Genomic DNA, 16,979 nt, shown 5'->3' with positions numbered 1-16,979 from the left:
AGCAAAAAAAGGCAAAGTCTTCCAAGCTGCCAAAAAGAGAGAAAAATGAAGAAACAACAAAAAAAGAAGGGAAAAGAAAAGAGAAAACAAGACATTAAACAGAATAAAATCTTGCTCTGGATGCAGCTTTACCTATCTAACTTCTGGCAGGAACATGAAACTGATCCAGTGCTGGAGCTGGGAAAGTAGAACCAGTGCGTTGAAAATGCTCCTCTTATAGAGGTGATGTAGCTACTGTACTCTCTCACTATGCCATGCTGTACTTACTCTTAACATGCTATGATGTTATCCTTGTGCAACAAACATGGGGGTGCATGAACACAATGAAAATGGGATGCTTAGTTACCTAGTGTTTATGCTAAGTCTTCCTAGGACTTAACTACTTTTTTTTTAATAAATCCCCTGACATTGTGTGGTATGAACTCTTGTAAATAGCACATGATGCAACCCCCCCCCCAACTGAAATTGCATATTTGTACATTGTAGAAATTAAGCAGTGTATAAAATTACAATAAAACGTTTCATAGGAGAGTCTTTTAAAGTTTTGGTTAAGTTCATGGAGTGTTCTCTCCCTTTTCTTCCAAGGTTCTGGCTTTCCTTCATGTACAGGCTGTGGTGTTACCCTTTTTCTACAACTTCCCTTTTGTTCAGTTACAGACACAGAAAAGCAGCAAGGGATTTAGTTCCAAACCTTGAGAAGTCTGTGCTTGTATCTTTAATCAAAACCAGAAAGGAATACTTAGAGTAAGAAACATTTAATAGAAAATAGCCATAAAAGTTCAGAACTGATGTTGAAAAAAAGAACACTAGGAGTTTTTTTGCCACTGACATTACACAGAATGCTCCTTGGTTTGTCTTTGGTGCAGATAAAATGCAAATTTTGCTTCATAAGAAGAATTATCAATCAGTTTTATTACTATAATAAATCAAAGTACAAAATTTATCAAAAGCTAAATATTTACAGGCTATCACAAAATAGAAGTGACATGGTTATTATTAAAATCCTAGTGGGGAAAAGATGTATAACATAGTGACAGAGCTTTCCTTGCTGCTTGCCAGACAACATGTGCAGCTCTGAAAATAAACAGAAGTGGTTAGTCATATCCCAAGATACAAAGACTGTGATAAAAAACTACAAGGTTTTCTCAGACTGGAAAAAAAATAAATTAACAAAATAAGGTTATTATGGTATGTATAATTTATAATAGCACTTGTGTGTTACTTTGACCTATAGCTAAGTTTTCACATAAGGTGTTTGCATTAGTAGATCTGCCTTCAAAAGTCAAAATTAATGAGGAACTTTATTAACTCATCTTCAGTTAACATTCCTGTAACAAAACTGAAGTCTTGGATAGACAGAACAGTGGTGTCACTCTTTGAAATATGAGTATTTCAAGCCAATACTACATTGCTGTTATCCTGTGATATATTCTTATGTTCTGTTAAACATAGATGCTAAGATCATGTAACCTGCATTTTAGATCTGCTCCTTCCAGTTAGCATCTCTCTGCCTCGTTGGTAGATCTGCAGAAAATTTTGATGATGCTGAGATCTTCCAACTGTTCTCTGCACTATTAAAGCACAACAGGTGTTTAGCAACTGTTCCAAACCAGAACATGTTGCAGATGATAATGTGCTCATAGAGGTAAACTGGTTTAAAGCTGCACAACTGGAATGATTTAACAGCCAGGTTAGTTGCAGTAGCAAAACCTACTGGTGTTTGCATGCCTGAGAGCAAATAGGTGATACAGCTGGGCCTCAGTTATCTGAGGCACAGACTCTAACTGACAGCCTGGTTCTTGAACAGTGCATTTCCCTTGCTGGGAAAAACTCCTGATGGCCTCCAGAATGAGCCCTGTTAAGCAAAAAATACGGGCTCTAGCACATACCTGAATTTATTGGTCCCCATCTTCTGATTTGAGGTACTCCGTGCAATCATTTATTTTCTTAAGATGAACAATGTTAATTCTTTCAGAACACATTGGACATATGTTTTCAGTCTGTAACATGCTGTTTTAAAAGAAGGGAGACTGGTCAACTGATAATTCTAACATTTTTCAAAGGAACAGCTGGGCCTAAGGCAAAGTGTTAAGAGCAAAGCTCTGACCTGTGCTGTGTAACAAATACAGGCCAGAGCAACAGCTGCTTCTGTCTAGGTGGAGCAAAGGTTGGCTTGTTCATTTCTAACACTTGAGAACTAACACTACAACAGGAACACTGCTGCTGCTTGCATGGGCATGATGAAAATTTGGCAATTAAAACAAATACAAAGGAGCTTAGGCTAGAATGTGAAGTTTCTGCAGCTTCATCCTTCCTGACATCTGAACAAAGCTATGCAATCCCATTGTCACACAGATGATTATCAGGGACAAGATATTACTGCTACCTTGGTCTGTACCTAATGCTGCATGTATTTTGTTTTGGTGGCTGCTGCTGTGCTTGTGTTCTCCCCCTTTCCCCATATGGGGTCATCTTCCCGGAAGGAGCTGAGAACTTACACAAGCCCCCAACCATCTTCACTGCTGTTCCTGTTGTTGGAGCCCTGCATCCCTGGCCGAGGTCTTTGTTATAGTTTTTGGTCCACTTTGAAGCGATGTTCTGCAAGTATGTTAGATGAAACTACCAAGTAAGGCGGATTCATCTTCCAACCCAGCTGTTACATGGTTTTAGTACCAAATGAAACAGTTTGCTAAAATACGGACAACACTGGAATCCTGCAATAGAAAAGAAAAAAATCCCAACTTACTTCTTGAATTCTGAATAGAGGGCAGGAAAGTCACAGTGTGGGCAGACTGTCCAGTCATCTCGTACCATATGCCGACCCTGCATGCAAAAGGCACAAGTAATTAAATGGCATGTGCTGTCCTAGTACACTGGGTGTTGGGTTTTTACCTGTTATTGTGAAAAAGTCTCAGCAACTGAGTTCTAAAGGTCTTGAGGAACTAAAAAGCCAAAATGATAATAATGTTACTGTAGTTTGATTACTGTGTAAATTCTGTAACTAGAAAAGGAGCTCTCCATGAGATGCAGTGTTTTCACTTTAATTTGCATTCCTCTTAAAAAAAAGAAATCGAGGAATGTATTGAATTACAACTTGTAAAATTCTTTTAGTTTGGCAATTCTAGAATGTTATCTGTAGATCTATGTCTAGAGATCTATGTAAATCTACTGGGATTTTTGGTGTTGCATATGACATTCAAAAAAACACCCCCAAAGCCACATCACATGAGCCCCAGGAGGTTGCATTCAATGCTGTCACATTTGTGAGCATACTGACTGCCTGGCACTTGCCTTTTGAACCAATTTCTGTTTACTTTTTTGGTACAGTTTACTAATTTGCTTTTGATAGAAAGAATTCATATGTACCTTTTCAATACTATAAAACACAACAGCACCTTGAACTATATTGAGATGTCTGCTCTAATATGATATGCAACAGTAGGCTGTTTTGACACTGACTCTTGTATGATATTTGAAAATGCTGCATTCCTAATGATGTTACAAATACCTGTGATGAAAATAAACTATAACCAAACCAAGATGGAGCCTAAATAAATAGTATGAAATGTACATGAATATGTACATTATGATTGGCTCATAAAGCTACATTTAAAAGCCTTGGTTTTTTTCCTTAAGGTAATACTTCTAAAATATACTGGTCATCTTACTCTGCTGAACCAATAGAGTAAAAAAAATAGGTAATTGCTATTAATATTTTTTTGTAAGGCTTGATTCTTTAGTTTTAATAAAGACTGTTTACTCAAACATTTGATTCCTGCTCAAGTAAATTTTGATTTTTCTGTAAGTCTAGTGTGACAAATCACTTGAACCTAGTGAAAATAAAGTGTTAGTTATACAGTAGCTAACCTCAGTATAAAGATTGTGTAGTGATGCTGGTAACAGTGGGGTGCATGGCTCTTCCATGGGGAAATACACCTTTTCACTACACTCTAAAGTATCCTGAAACAAAAATGTTATAACTTCTCATTTCTGTAAGAATCAGTAATGCAAGAAATGCTGAGGTCACTGGCTGAACCATTACTTAACCTTGGAAGCACCTAAAAATTCAGTTACATTCTGGGCATTCTCCAAAATCAATTTTTGAAGTGTGGTGGGGTTTTTTTTTTTGTTTTTTATTTGCAGTCTCGGCAGCCTGAGTTTAGGGGAGGAGAGCTGTGCCCTCCACAGGCTCCTGTACATGGAAGAAGAAAGGGGGACTTCCATCTCTGCTCTTTCTGCTCTGAGCCCTGGAGCACCCAAGCAAAGGGCTGGCTTGGGAAGGCACCAGCAGCACGGTCCTGCCTGTGTGTTCTCCCAAGTGCACCGACAGCACCAAACACACGTGCGCTGGGTGTCCAGGGGAGCCCTGGTGCATGTCCTGCCTTCTCAGGAAGCCAAAGTCTTCCAGAACCACTTCGTGATCTTACTGTCACCCTTACGTGCCTGCAACTTGCAGGTGGCAACTAAGGCTACTCTATGATAGTTAAAGACAACAAGAATGTTTTCTACTTATTTGGTAAGAGCTTGGAAGAAAACAACCAACAAACCCACAAAAACATCTAGCTTGAATCTACTACCAAACCAAAGATGTTCAGACAAACTTATTTTTAGAAGGAAAGAAAAGCTTTGCATTCATTCTCACACAGCAGACACTCACAGTTGCAATACAGTAGGGGAGATTGTTTTTACAGCCAGGACACAAAAGTTCACACTCTGGGAGCTGGAATGCACAATAGGGACAGGCTGTTGTTGGCTCTTCGGTCTCTGTTGTGTCTGGACGTCTAGAAGTAAGATACAAATGTGAACAAAAATCTCTTTGAACGTGAACAAAGAGGTTTCACAATGCCTTTGATATTTAGCAAGTGTTTTTCCTTTGTGTTATTTGCAGACCTTCCAGTTGCTATTTTATATTCTACCAGATAATTCCTTTTAACTATCACCCAAGCTTCATCACAATTATGTAAACTCAGAAACAGGTAATTTTCCATCTAATTTGAAACAACACAACATTTTTAAAGCTATAACAGATCATAATACTTTGAAAGTTTTCAAAACTCAGTCTATATGTATAGAATATAAACCTGTGGTTTCACTATTTTGGTGTTTGCGGCAGAAGTGACCACAAAGAATTGAAGCAACAATTGTAACAGCTTGTAACTCTGCCTTTCACAGACTTGTTTTCATCTACAGGTCTGTCAGAAGGGTGGTCCTGATCCAGACATCACTGCACCTGGGTTAAGGGAGACTTTTTTCCAGCTTTCTTATGTGACCTTAACTTTTAATCTATGGAACATTTATAGATGAAGAGCTTAGATCCACTTTTGGCATATTTTCCAATGAGAGGATACATCCTTTCTAATGTTTAGGGTAGTAACCTTGGAGACAAATAGATGGCTTCCTTAGTTATCTTGATACTTTGTAGAAAGCCTAATTTCTCATTTTATTAGCCTGGCCATGTATGTTTCCCTTGCAATGGCCTGCTGCTTTGTCTCCACTTATGAAATCTGTGGTATGGATAAACATGATTGATAGATGAAGAACAAGTCAACATGGCTTTTAGCATTGATGTCATATTTTAGAAGCTTACTGGAATGTTCTAGAAATATTAACAAGCAGGTAATAGGGAAGAACTTCACATGAATTAAAAAAAATGTTTAAAAGATACTAAACAGAATAGGATAAACAGTTCTCACAGTACACCTCTGTGGTAACTTACTGCTGTCCTGCAAGCTCGTAAAATACAAGTGAAAATAATGTGATGCCACAGCTTGTATGTAATATTCAGACTGATATGGGCCAGAGCCAGCTTCAAAGAATTCCAGGAGAACTTTGTGACAAGAAAATACAAGGTGGGGGGGAGACAAAACAAGGCCTGTTGGAAAAGTTTCCACTTATAAGGTGATGGACTCTGAACTGCTGTGGCATCGGAGCAGGATCTTGCAATTATAGTATATGCTATGAAAACATCAGCTTGCTTTAAAAACAGTCAAAGCAAATCAAGTAGGGTGGAACACAGAGTCATTTTTCTACTACATAAATCCATGTGTTGCCCACATCTTAAATACAAAGTGTAGTTTTGGTCCTGCCTCCTCCAAAAAGGGGAAAGAGTTTCAAAGAAAGGCCTTAAGAATCAGTATCCATAAAAGAAGAGCTATGTAAGCTGAGACTCTTCAGGTCCTGAAAAGATATGACTGATGGATAGAGGGGAAATGGGAAAAAAAAAAAAAGAGATCTATAAAATCATAAGTGACACAGAAAAGGCTACATCTCTCCCAAGTGGAAAACTATGAGGCATCACATTAAAGTAGCTAGGGACCAGTCTTGACACAATGGAACTTCCTGTCACAGGAGTCACCTGTCACTAAAAATTACGTGCCTTCAAGCAGAGATTGGATAAGCTCACGGAGAGCTTAGAAACTTACTTAATAAATACCTTAAAACACCCATATGGGCTCAGCAAGTCCCTGAGCCTCAAAATGGTTAGAGGCTCGTCGAATAAATAAGAAAAGCATTATATATGCTTGTCCTGCTCTGACACTCACCTAGGCTTCTTCCTCTGGCAGAAAATACTGGCTAGGATCTATCAAAACAGAACTTCAGATAAGGAAGAAAATGTTAAGAATTCATCTCTTTTATTTGCTCTTCCGTTCTTTTTTATCTTAGCCATTTAGTCAGTAGTCTAAATCACAGAAGAGCATACTGCTAATGCTGGGGTAGCTAACAGTTTACATGTACATTCCTAACTACAGAACAACTAAAGCTGTATGGCTGCACTTAGGTCTGTACGGACAAGATGGAAAATGTTACTGCTGGTTAGGAAGCATTTTACATGCACACTGCATTTAAGGTTTATCGCATCCAAGGGAACAGAAAAGCCTGTAATTTTTAGAGAAGGGGGGAAATCGTTCTTAGCTTTCCAAATTTGAGATAGTGAAACAACATGAAAACGGGATAAAGCCTGTAGGCTTTATGAGCAAAAATAACATTACAAATAAAGCCTTGACATTGTGTACATTTGAAAGTACAGATTAACACTGCTCACCTGACCATTGCTTCAATTTTCTTTTTGTATTTAAGATCTATTTTATTACGATACTCAGGTCTCATCAACATTGCAGCAAAACTGAAGGCAGAGTTCTTCAATCCTGCTCTATGACACTCAATTACAGCTGAAGTCAAAATTGGCACAATGTCTGTAATAGAATGAAACAATAATGTCAAATATTTATTTACCAATATTAATGTTGAAAGCCTTTGAGCTAATATGGCTAAAAAAGTACTGATGAAAAATGACAGTATTTTTCTTCTTCCTCAGAGTACACAGTTGCACAACTTGTGCAATTCCTGTAACCATATACAAGAATATCATTGTTCCACCTCTCACGGCCTTGTGTTCCTGAAGCTCAGCATAGCAGCAGGAATGTTTTGATTATTACCATTTCTCCCAAATCTGGTCTGTGCTGTTTAAAGTCTACATTTTAATCTACATTTTCCACATACCTAAAAAGAATTTTCCAAAAAAGACTGATTAAGATTTTGTGATAAAGTCACAGAACCAATCAGTTCATTACATACGATCCTGAGACTGTGTGTGGTTCAGGCAGCTCAGTACTGCAGTTACGGTGGGCGAAGACCCCATCCTGGAGGCCGTATATCAAAGAGCTGTCCTGTGGAGGATGGCAGAGCACACTGTGTATATTTACACTTAGTTGCGTGCCCTACAGGATCATAGGAGGAGAATATACCTTTTAATACAATGATTAATGAGTCATCCTGTAGAGCAAAGCATGCTCTTCTATGCCATCAGCACTTACGTGATGGAAACTTGCTGATGTTGTTGGCTACACGTATAAGCATACGTGCTCCTTTCATGTGATCACCACGTCTCACGTGAGTCTGGAATACAACAAACATATTGAATTAACTGCAGCCTTTAGAGAGTAATTCCTGCAGCCTGCTCTTGGTGTTCGTCCTTGTCGGAGCTGCGTGCCCACGGCTCTTTGACGAAACCGAGCAGAGGTGGATCATGCACTAGAGAAAGGACCAGAGACTTTACAGTGGCTCTTTCCCAGAACAGTCTGTCTGGCCTTTGGCCCAATATTTGCCTGCTCTTGCCTCACTGCTGGTAGAGAGGAGGCCAGAAGCTGACTGTAGGCTGAATGGAAATCCTGACGGGCCACGGGTTAACTACTAGAAATCATTTGAGCCCCCCTGCTTAATTTCATTTACAGAAAAAGCAGTGATCTGCTTATGGATAATAATTAATAATTTAAATAATCAATAATTGTACTAGTAGCATAATATTTGTAAGTGTGAACGCAAAAGAAATACAGGAAGCCATATGTAGGTTTTAAATTATTCAGTATTTTAAAAAAGAATATGCTAATCAAAGAGGCAGAAACATCCATGGATCGGCCTCCTGAATCTTGCTGTTAGCATGCACTTGGATTCTGCGATACAACCTACATGACAATGTAATTTATGTATACAGAGCATCCATATGTACGGTTCAATAAATCAGAGACTGTGCAACTTATGCATAAATTCAGTTTCTCAATTCTTTACCTTCACTAAAATATAGCTGTGTAGAATCATAAGATTTGTAGCCATCTCAGAAGGAATTTTAATCTTCTGGGTCTTTAACTCTGAATACATACTGAAAAGAACATCATGTGCATTTCGGTAGTTTCCTTAAAAAAAAACCCAACAATGAACAGTAAATTTAATTTTTCATAACAATTTCTTTACTAATGACATATATGGAAGCTGAACAGGAAGTTACGTTAATTCTTAGAGAAAAACCTTTGCATGACAATTTCTTTGGAAAGTCACAAGCAGTTGCTTGTCACAGTATCCTAAAAATATCAGCCAGGGAGTTAAATAAAGAAAAAAATTACACTTGGAGAACTCATCTAAACAGTATCAAAATACATATGTGGATGACAACTTCATATAATGAAACTTTAAAAATGGAAGATGCTGTATCCAATACATTGCTTCCACAATAAAGAGGAGAAAAGGTATTTTTAGAGCATTTAGAGATGTTACTTCTTTTTGTTCTTCAATGTCAGATATTCAAAAGCTTTTTTTTAAATGTTAATTTAACATACTTCTACTTTATCATTTGTTTTGACAACTCCTCGCCTCTGCAACCAAACAAACCCAAAACCTGTCAGAGAGATAGTTAAAATTTAAATAATAATTCACTAGATTATACTGCTTCAAGGATACTATGAAGGATTGTCCAGAAACCACTGGATTTCATTAAATTATCAACATAGCTGAAAACAACCAGTGTTTAGTACAGTTAGTCTACTCTTAGCTAGTTGTTCGTTCTTGCTTTGTTTTGGGTTGGGTTTTGTTCGTTTGTTTGTTTTTATGTTATTACATTATTAGAGTATACTCTTTGCAGCTGGAGGCATTTAAAGGAAATTTCAGATTCAGTTATTTCAGCAAACTTTTTTTGTCTATCTCTCTATATTTCTCTATCAGCAAACATTTTTACTCTATAAAGCAATTATGTGTTGTTATACACTACAGTTGAATAAACCTGTGGAAATTTGTGTGAGGCAGCTAAATATCACTCCAGAATTAGTTACTGGAAAACATTAATTTTTCATGCTGTGTTACTGACTCTTAGTATAATATGATCAGTCTTAAAATCATGTGATTACATAAAAACAACTTAAAGGAAAATTGCACATAAAATGGCATACCCAAAGGAAAATACCAAACACTATGACTTAAATATTATTTTAAAATGTTTTCTTAAGGAAAGAACAAACTATATTGGTGCAAACTTCAGAATCAAACTCACTGGAATCTCCTGAAGGAAGAGAAGGAAACAGTTACTGCAAGATTGGTGACTTTAATGAGAAAAATATTGTGCTTATTATTACACTGTTGCAGAACACATCTATACTATTAGGGAATATGAAATACAATATGAGATACTGCATTTTAGATATAAGCTTTCAGATTCACAAAAGCTACTAAATATTTAAACCCTTGAGCCTTTACATTTCCTGCTTACATAATTAGCACAAATGCATTATTCATTGCTATGATGAATTGGGAGATCATGCTTGCCAAGGGTTTAAGAGATTTTCCACTCCTCAGCCCAATGGTGAGGAGCAGTCCATGAATGTTAATTTGCCTGGGCTGTTCCTGAGGCTGCTATTCTTCCTTTATAGATATTTTTCTTAACTTACTTGAAATGAAAAGCAAGCAGTGTTATGATAGGACTGTTGCCATGGCTACAGAGGAGCACGAATAACGGAGGCGATAGCTATTTTGCTTTTAGCCGTCTCTTACTACTTTTTTCTATTTCTAACTTCAGCTACTTATTACAGGGGAAAACAAGGCTTAAGTAAGCAGGTCCCTGATCCTTCAACAGAAACCATCTTCTGTGCACATCTCCCACTGAAAAAAAAAACATGTGCAAAGACTAAAGGATCAGTATCCAAGTCGGATAGAAAGTAGAAACTGCAATTCTAAGATCTGTGATACACAGAAAAGTAAAGTTGCAGGCAATCTTAATCACTATGTTTACTTGAATGTAATAAGGAATGCAGGCATTTTCTACAATTTTCTTTTCTTCCAATATTTAATATACAGGCAAGTCCCAACTTTTTCACAAAGGCTACTTCAAATTAAAAATTAAACCTGAATATAATTAAAAGCACTGATACATGTATTTTCTAAATATAATCTTATATAAATAACAGGACCCTAAGTACTGCAAGATGTAGTGTCAGAGATGCTGTCACATCAGAGAAAACAGACTTACCCGAACACTGCTCCTCCCTGGCGATTATTATAGCAGTTCTGGCAGCTTCTCGGTATTGCTTTAGTGCCATGTATAAGCGGAATAGGTACTTGGCATCCTTAATTAAATCATACAAAAGCAATTAATGCTAACTGAATACATACTGCTGTATCCCCTTTCTTTATTTGCTCATCCCACCACCGCATTCTTTAAAGCAGACAAGATGGCTTGTTTTGAGAAGAGCTCTTCATATCAACATGCTTTAGCCGTGCTATGTTCACCTGCAAGTTTTGGCCATTAGTACAGCCAGATAAACGCCCACATTGAGGGACCCTGACTGAGTTGTGGCAGCTAGTTGCCAAGCCCTGCCAATATGGATGCAGAAAGCCGCAGACCATTCGTTAGGCACATAGAGAGTTGTACAAGTGGAAACCCAACAACTTCAGCTGTGTAGGCGTTTATGGTGTCAGAAAAGAACCAAAGGACTCCTTCTAGAAATCAAAATCTTGCTAGAAATGTTTAAATTGTGTTACAGATCTAGATGCAAACATTGCTTAGTGCGGATAAGGATGACAAAATCTGGCCATTAAAGAGTGTATTGTTCTGGGACCAGATGGCAGACATCCAAGACAGCTAAAAAATTGAAAATTAGGGGGACAGTCAGCTAACAAAATGCCTAAAATTTGTAATTTGCTGTAATATGTACTTTTGATATATTACATGATTCTAGAATGGCAAATGTAGCAAAGGGTTCACCCAAGAACTGGCAATCCAACAGCAGGAAAGTTAGTGAAATAATTTAAAAACAAAACTTTGAAAAGACCAAGATGGCAGTATTGAAGAGAACGAACATGAGTTCTATTTTTGTAATGTGTACTCAAATTTCTAGCAGACTAGCAAAAAAAAGAAAGAAATCAACAAGAGAAAGAGAAAAGAGAATTGGTCTTTCATAAGGATTTTGAGAAAATCCTCAAAAGAGGTCATGCCTAAAAATACAGCTAAATACAAAATAAAACGACCTTGCTTATGATGAAAAGGAACTATTAAGTGAAAAAAACCAAACCTGGGCTAGTGTCACTATTTTATACCTTTAGCAGTGATTTCTAAAATGGGATCAATAAAAAGTAAAGTTTGTACATGATAATATTTTAACTAGTAAATCAAGATGAAATTAAGCTGAAATATTGTATATAACGGTATGGTTCCAAATTAAATATACAAATCAGAAAAAAAAAAAAATAGACACTGGTAGCTTTATAGACAGCTTAGCAAAAAACACAAGCCAACTAATTCTGCAACATTAGTAGTAAAACCAAACATTTACAATGTGTATTCTATATTAAAATGGTATAAAAATTTCTTTAAAAAGAATTGTATTAATCGATGTTGTGCTGTTCTCTGGAATACCGTGTGGGTTTTGTATGTAAGTCTCAAACACATAGCAAAAAAAGCAGAAACTGAAATGAATAGAAATATGAAAGATATAAAGAAATTTCCTTATAAAGATGACTGAAAAGATTAACTCCCTACTTGAGAGGCAAGGAAAAAAATGACAAAAAAAAAAAATCACTGAAATAAAAGCAACAGAGAAAGACTGGCATACAGAAAGAAAAAAGGCAAGTCAAATTCTTCTTTTTAACTCACAATATAAGGAAAAACATTAAGTGACCAAAAGTAATTACTTTTAAACTATTGATAGAGCAGAATTTTAAGTAACACATGATCAAAACGTTGAACATCATAAGAACCATAACTTAACAATAATGAAATAGTTATCTGGATGATAAAGTAACTACAACTACTTATACTACTGCATATTATTTATCCACTGTAAACTGCCTTACAAAGGAAAATTGCTATTCCCTGAGTGGGGTAAAACAAAAATTATTATGAATGGTAGGTTATGATGTAATTCTTCCCAACTTCTGACACCTCCTAATGACCACAGATGGTCAACCCACTGATGATAGCAGAAGGCTGCACTTCTTCCCCACCCAGGCTGCTTCTCCTTTTTCTCCTGCTGCAGCAGGAGGAGGATCCTGTCCCAGCACAAACCAGTGGTCTTATATGGTATTTGCCATGTCCCTAATTATACTTAACTAATATATTTAAATGACTTGCATGGCAGCCATATGTAGAAAAAAATATAAAAGTAGAAGGCACTTAAGAAAAATTAGTCTCATATTTTACTTTAATATTCTTACCTTTAAAGTCAGCCATTTTAAAAGCAAAAAATGCAGGAAGGAATTTTCAATTGACAACACATTTCCTAAGGTCTTTGGAAAAATTTATTATTGCAGTCTAACTGATCTTATTATTAGATAGCCATGATTTTAATTTAGTTCAGCTTTTTAAAACACATTTACTTAGAAAATATGCACACAGAAGACAGCAGAATCTTGCTAGTTAACACTCCCTGAAAAATTACAAAAGAACACATGACAAATTAAGAAACTTTACATGTTACTGTTAACAAATACAATAGTTGACATAATAACACATTAAGAAAAAGTTTATAATTAGTCAGACAATAGTATAGCAAAATTTTGGTAAGCATAATAATTTTGATAATATGGTACTTCATTAAAATGCCACAAAATTGTTGGCTGTGAAAGATTTAAAGCAATCAGGCTGCTGTGAGCGATGATCTGCTTTGAAGATCAATGCTTGAAAGGATTAGCAAGTTTCTGCTGCATGGCTACTTTAGGTTCACTCTTACTTTTCAGCTTTACAAAAATACCACCACATAAAAGCTGCTATTCTCTAAAAACAACCCCATTTGCTTGATAATTTCAAGAACACTGTCTCCATAGCATAATAAGGATAAAGATGAATTGGTTTTTAAGTAGATTTTTAAAACAAATATGTATGATTTGATAAAGGAAAATTTTGTTACTCACAGAGAGAGACTATGGCAGATTGGATTAAAGCATTCAGAAGAACAAGAGAGAGCTTTTAAACAAGGAAAAGAAAGCTCTACATTGAAGTTCAAAACAATGTTAAATAAGGCAATTATGGCATTCACAAAATTCCTAAGTGTTTTCTAAAATCTTTAGAACCTCTCACTATGGAGATCACACCGTAGCTCACTTCCCTTATCCAGACCTATGCACTTCTTTCAACCAGATGACTAGGCTGCTGCTCTTAGAAAAAAGAGCGGATGCTACAGTTTCTGTCCACCCAATTTTCAGCATAAATATGAAATTACTTTTGCTTACACTGATGCTGCACAGATTTTTCATCTAATGCCTCAAACGGCTTCATTCTCTTCTGGTCTCTTGCAGTTGAATTTCGTTTGTTTCACTATGTTTTGCTTCTCTTACAATTTTATTAATGCTCGCATTTCAAATTACAGGTAAATAATAAGAGGTAAATAATAGACAGAGGGGTTTTGTGGTGTTTTTTTTTATTAATTTTATAAAAGCGAAGTTGGCTTGGCTATCAACTGTCCAGTGTCTCTAAAAGTCTAAAATATCAAACCCTTAATCTCCCGGCACCATACAAAGAGGAAAGAGCCAGAATTTCTAATCTCCCAACAGAATCATAAACCACAGCTATAATATTAGGGGTGAAGTAAACTGAATGAAGTTTACTTTACAAAAAAATGAAGACCATGTCCTCTTCATTGTTACCAAACCTTACTCCCCTCAGTATGGCAGAACTTATTCGTCCATACATGTAATTTTGCACCTGACTGTATTTACTGTGAGTTTGTATGAGATCTTAAATTCCTTGACTAAGGAATTAATTGCAGACTGCAATGTCCACACCTGAGGTCTGGCTTTCACAGTAGAAAAACATGGGTGCAGCCCCACGTAGCTCACATTCAAGCTCTGCTGTAACAGGCAGTGAAACTTGAAGTGGCTCAGCCACTTAGTTCCATGAACTCAAGCCCAAATATGACTGAATGTACCATAAGCTCTATGGACATCAAAAATAGACTGTGAAGCCTGTTTTTCCACAGCTCAAACTCAGAGAAAACCAGACAGCTCATCAGTAGTCACTCTGCAAAAGAGCTGTTTGTCATCTTAACCTCAAATGCTGCTGTTCTGATGTCTAACATATTTACAGTGGACATTTTAAATCTGTCTTGGAAAAAAAAATCATACCAACAGAATATGGTCAAAATATACTTCTTGTATTGTATAAATAGCACAGATCTAATCTATGTTCTGCTTAGTTTGTGAACGATCCTCTTCTTTTATTACCAAACCTATGGCATTGGCAACTAATACACAAAAATCTGTCAGCAAGTATCTTCCAAATCCCAAATCCGTATATACAAGATAGAAAAAGATGAAATTGTCTACCAGTCTGCAAAAAGCCTTTTATTACACCCAGTGAATGGTTTGCTTTTAACAAAGGAGCAGGAAACCTGGAAGAAAAGTAATGGTCCTTTCTACATTTTATTAGTTGATCACATGACATTAAAAGAAGCCTTATAGCACAGAGCACCTCTTATCTCACAAAGCACCTCCTAAATAGTATAAAAGAAAAAAATGTAAGGTTCTAAGGATCCAAAGAAGATTTTCTATGACAATGATGAGCGAAAACATAAAAATCAGTGTCCACAGTATTTTATTCTCCTATTGTTAATCAAACATTAGGAAGGTCTGTCACCAAAAATCTTCAAATGTGCTTCCTGTTTTTTTAAAATTTTCTACCATAAATGAAGTATGTAATTTTATTCTTCAACATAGAACAGAAACTCTGTGTTTTAGTTTACAGAACTACAGCCTATGCCCGCAGATGAAACTGACTCTATGAATAATCAATTCAAACTTTAAACTAAATACTTCTACATAAGAAATCCAAAAAGAAAGATAATTTTTTTAAAATAAGGTTTAACTGTCATATGGACATCCGCATGAAGCCATTACATTTTCAAGTGATCTCAGTGGCACACTTTTGAGTTGCTTTGAGCTAAGTTCATTTTTAAAACGTGGTCATTAATCCCTTCAGAAATCAACAGGGAGCTGGTAATTTTGAAAATCTGTCCACAACTTTTTACGTCTTATGTTGATGTGTGAATACAGGAACTAATGTAGCCTGATCATCTTTGGGTTTTTGTCCTTCATCTCCTATTTATTACCTTACTTTCTTCCACTGCAACAGTTAGACCAACTCCCCACACTGCAAGAAGAGATCAGTCCTGTAGCTAGCCTTGAGACACACACATGCTGAGTATCCATTTGGGAAAGGCAACAGCCAGCTGGCTAACTGGCATGAACAAACAGCTAAGTTTTGTCTCTTTCCCTCAGTATGAGTGTTAATTTGAATGTCCTCTGTCCAACTACCTGCTTTCATAAAGCTTGGAGAAAGATGATTACATCTAGGATAGTTACTGCCTTTCTTATCATTCTGAAACTGAAGTTACTGGGTGAATGACTCACGGAGTGATCATGTAAGTCTTGCTCCTTAATGAAACCAAGCTAAAACACAATCTGTCTACCAAACCTTTTAATTTTACAAAATAAGCTCAAAAGATCTTGTAGCACAGTGTGACACAATAGCAGTGATAAAAATACAGTACCTTGGGCATGCCATCACTCTCTCCCATAAGATAGTCTATCAGCTGATTTGTTAGGGCTTCATCTTTTGCCCGTCCCACCTATTAAATAAAGACAGAAGAAATTATGCTATGAAAGAGAAAGGAAAAATACTCATAAGGAGGCTTTCCATAAAACCACTGAAACTAGATAGATTTAAAACATGTTTTTCTTTTAGTTCTGTGTGTTCAAACCAGATGATTACTTGTCTCATCAGCTTTGACATGCAGTAGTTCATATTTACTTTCTAATGTGTTATGTCAGAGGACTGTAACTAAATGGGTCTCTACCTGCATGAACTGTTCCTCTGCTTCATTGTTGGGAAGGCGTCTGAATCTAGGGACCATGAGTTGAAGCCTGCTGTCACAAGGCTACGTCTATCAACCCAGCACAACTTGCGCCTCAGAGGAATATTCAGTGCTGGTCACTAGAATAGAGGCAGCACTATCTGGCCAGTTGAAGAGACAGTCTCAAAAATATGGCTGAGATGTTGAGATCCCACAAGGATACATAAGGTACAACTGCAGCAATAGTCTTTGGGCTGTTTCATAGCCTTTGGTTTATTCATTTGGGCTGAAACATCTGGATCCAGAGGAAAGCATTAGACACCTCAAGCTTCAGTCTTACAAGCCCTGCCAACAGCTCTGTGAGATGGAAGGCCT

The 16,979-nt window shown here is 36.7% G+C and overlaps 2 protein-coding genes across 10 annotated transcripts in view; one reads left to right on the top strand and one right to left on the bottom strand.

The window, feature by feature from the left end:
* The window catches only part of RFC1 (replication factor C subunit 1), a 45,113-nt gene extending 41,348 nt beyond the window's left edge, over positions 1–3,765 (top strand). For all 6 annotated transcript variants that reach the window (XM_029997617.2, XM_041119773.1, XM_041119853.1 and 3 more), the window contains one exon: positions 3–3,765. In XM_029997617.2, the coding sequence (XP_029853477.1) occupies positions 3–98 (96 nt within the window). In that variant the 3' untranslated portion in view covers positions 99–3,765. The remainder of the gene's footprint in view (positions 1–2) is intronic.
* WDR19 (WD repeat domain 19) overlaps positions 893–16,979 on the bottom strand; it is a 49,317-nt gene continuing 33,230 nt past the window's right edge. For 2 of the 4 annotated variants that reach the window (XM_029997268.1, XM_029997514.1), the window contains 9 exons: positions 16,302–16,379; positions 13,669–13,677; positions 10,790–10,886; positions 8,566–8,690; positions 7,815–7,896; positions 7,043–7,193; positions 4,658–4,781; positions 2,747–2,823; positions 893–2,010 (listed from right to left, as the gene is read on the bottom strand). In XM_029997268.1, coding sequence (XP_029853128.1) covers positions 1,896–2,010; positions 2,747–2,823; positions 4,658–4,781; positions 7,043–7,193; positions 7,815–7,896; positions 8,566–8,690; positions 10,790–10,886; positions 13,669–13,677; positions 16,302–16,379 — 858 coding nt within the window. In that variant the 3' untranslated portion in view covers positions 893–1,895. The remainder of the gene's footprint in view (positions 2,011–2,746; positions 2,824–4,657; positions 4,782–7,042; positions 7,194–7,814; positions 7,897–8,565; positions 8,691–10,789; positions 10,887–13,668; positions 13,678–16,301; positions 16,380–16,979) is intronic. The other 2 variants (XM_029997351.1, XM_029997435.1) reach the window with 2 other exon arrangements.

Source organism: Aquila chrysaetos, chromosome 1 (assembly GCF_900496995.4).
Source record: "Aquila chrysaetos chrysaetos chromosome 1, bAquChr1.4, whole genome shotgun sequence".
Lineage (NCBI taxonomy): Eukaryota > Metazoa > Chordata > Aves > Accipitriformes > Accipitridae > Aquila > Aquila chrysaetos.
The sequence above is the reverse complement of the archived record's forward strand: the minus strand, read 5'-3'. Positions and strand labels throughout refer to the sequence as shown.